Source organism: Vombatus ursinus, unplaced genomic scaffold (assembly GCF_900497805.2).
Source record: "Vombatus ursinus unplaced genomic scaffold, bare-nosed wombat genome assembly UNPS02014817.1, whole genome shotgun sequence".
Lineage (NCBI taxonomy): Eukaryota > Metazoa > Chordata > Mammalia > Diprotodontia > Vombatidae > Vombatus > Vombatus ursinus.
In genome coordinates this window covers 5490968-5493222 of record NW_020954595.1, presented here as the reverse complement: position 1 = coordinate 5493222, position 2255 = coordinate 5490968, and the positions used below count along the sequence as shown (strand labels likewise).

The 2255-nt window shown below is 54.4% G+C and overlaps 1 protein-coding gene across 1 annotated transcript in view; it reads right to left on the bottom strand.

Annotated features, from left to right (window-relative positions):
- The window catches only part of TKT (transketolase), a 34612-nt gene extending 34143 nt beyond the window's left edge, over positions 1-469 (bottom strand). Inside the window, exon 1 of the mRNA XM_027835865.1 lies at positions 239-469. Coding sequence (XP_027691666.1) covers positions 239-345 — 107 coding nt within the window. The 5' untranslated portion in view covers positions 346-469. The remainder of the gene's footprint in view (positions 1-238) is intronic.
- Between the last annotated feature and the right edge of the window lie 1786 nt (positions 470-2255).

The window sequence follows — 2255 nt, the reverse complement described above, 5'->3', positions numbered from 1 at the left end:
GATCGGGGCCCGGCAGCTGCAGCCCCACTGTCCCACCGCTGGAGCCCCGCGCCCAGCCCTCTCCCTCCCCGCGCTCACTCCGAGCGCTGCCCGGGGGCAGCTGCAGCGCCCCGCGCCCGCACCCTGTGCCTCCGATGCCCGCGCTCACCCTTCACGCGGGTGCTTGGGCAGCAGTGGCTCCCAGGTCCAGGCACCAGAGCCCATCCCCCCCCCATCGTCCCCCGCCACCTTTACCCACCCCGAGCCGGCCGCGGTGGTGGCCTGGATGGAGCTGATGCGCAGCCGGTTGGCGGTGTCTTTCAGCGCCTGCAGTTTCTGTTGGTCCGGCTTATGGTAATCCTCCATGGCGAAGGGAGCTTGGCGTGGATCCCGAGCCGGTGGTAGAGGAAGCAGCACCGTGAGCGGGTAAGGGGAGCCGAGGAGGAAGGAGGAGGAAGGAGGAGGAGGAGGAGGAAGGCCGGCCCCAGCGCGCCCTCTTATGACCAGGCCTACCTGCGGGAGGAGCCGGGGGACGTGAGCAGGGGCAGGGGGGGGAGGGGGAGGAGGAGGAGGAGGAGGAGGAGGAGGAGGAGCGAACCTCCAGCCCGGCCCCTGCCCGGCCCACGTGGAGATGGGGTGAGAAGAGTGCTGACCCTGTCGCACTCACGCACCCACATACGCACGCTTTCTGGGCTGTAGCCTTCACCCTCACCCCTACCTGTCCACCATTCTGATGAGCTCCCAGAACCTTGGACACCAGCTAGGGCCTTTTTTTTTTTTTTTTAACAGAGGAGGAAACTGTGGTCCAGGGAGGCCCAGGGTTGGGGGGGGGGGGGCACCTGACTTTAATTGCCCCATCCTGGACTCATTCCAGAGCTGGGGGAAGGGCTGGCTACCCCCCAGGGAATCCCGTCCCCGAATTTGCTTTTGCCAGGGCCTGCTTGTCTCCTTTTAAGTCACTGGAAGCCACAGGGGTACAGAATTCTGGATGTGAAGCCCGAAGATCTGGGTTCAGAGCATCTCAGATCTAGACCTGGAAGGTCCTGGGAAGCCTTCTAGGTCAAACCTCTCATTTTCCAGATGATGCAGCAGAGGAAGCTGGGAAAAGTGAAGTGATTGCCTAAAGTCCCATAGGCAGAAAGGGGAGGAGGCCAATTTGAACCCAGGCCCAAGGCCACCAGAGCTGGGCTTTTTGTATCTTCTTCTGCCATTTGTTGGCTGTGTGATCTCAGGCTCAGCTCTCTTGGCCTCTTGATTCCTCAGCTGGACTTTATAAAGGTGACTTTGGGTTCTAGAACCTATGACCCAGTGTCTCTTCAATACACTTACTTACCCCTGGCTATAGGCCTGGGGTCTCCCTCTTCTGTGGGAGTCTTTTGAATGAATAAGCATTCTCTGGCATGCTCACAGGCCCCTGCAGCTGACCTGACCCCAGCTTGCATGGTGCATTAACCAAGTTTGCGTGGTGGCTTTACCAACAGGGTGAGAGGAGAGGCAGGGTCAGGGCTGTGCCTTCCTCTCATCAGCTCACTGAATCGAAGGGTCTAAGAATTCAATGGATCCTTGGACATCACCTAGTCTCTTTTACATTTTCTTGTACAGAGAGGTAAACTGAGTCCTAGAGAAGGGAAGTCACTTGCCTGAGGGCACTCAGGTAGTGAATAGCAGAGCTGAGATTCAATCTCAGTCCCCCTGACCACAACAGAACTCTTTTCACTGCATGATATGGATAAGGGATTCCAGATTCGTAACTTTTTTTTTTTTTTGGATAATGGAACCCTCAGACAGCAGTTTGGTGAAACTATGGAGGAGCCCCCTCTCAGAATCATGTTTTTAAATGCATAAAACAAAATATATAGGATTCTGAAGGAAAACAATTACACTGAAATACAGACTTTAAAAAATAATTCACAGACCCCACAAGGAGGTAGTAAGCTCCCCATCATTGGGAGATCTTCAAGCCAAGGCTGGGTGCCCAGTCATCAGCTAGATTGTGGAGGAAATCCCAATCCAAGTAAAGGTGGGACTAGATGGTCACTAATGTACATTTTCTTCTTGTCATTCAGTTGTTTCAGATGTTTCTGGCTTTTCATAGCCCTTTTTGGAGTTTTCTTGGCAAAGACACTGGATTGGTTTGCCCTGCCCTTCTCCAGCTCATTTTACAAATAAGGAAACTGAGGTAGACAGGGTTAAATGACTTGCCTAAGGTCGAGTAGCTAATAAGTGTCTGAAGTAAGATTTGAACTCAAGTCTTCCTGACTCCAGGCACTGTGTTC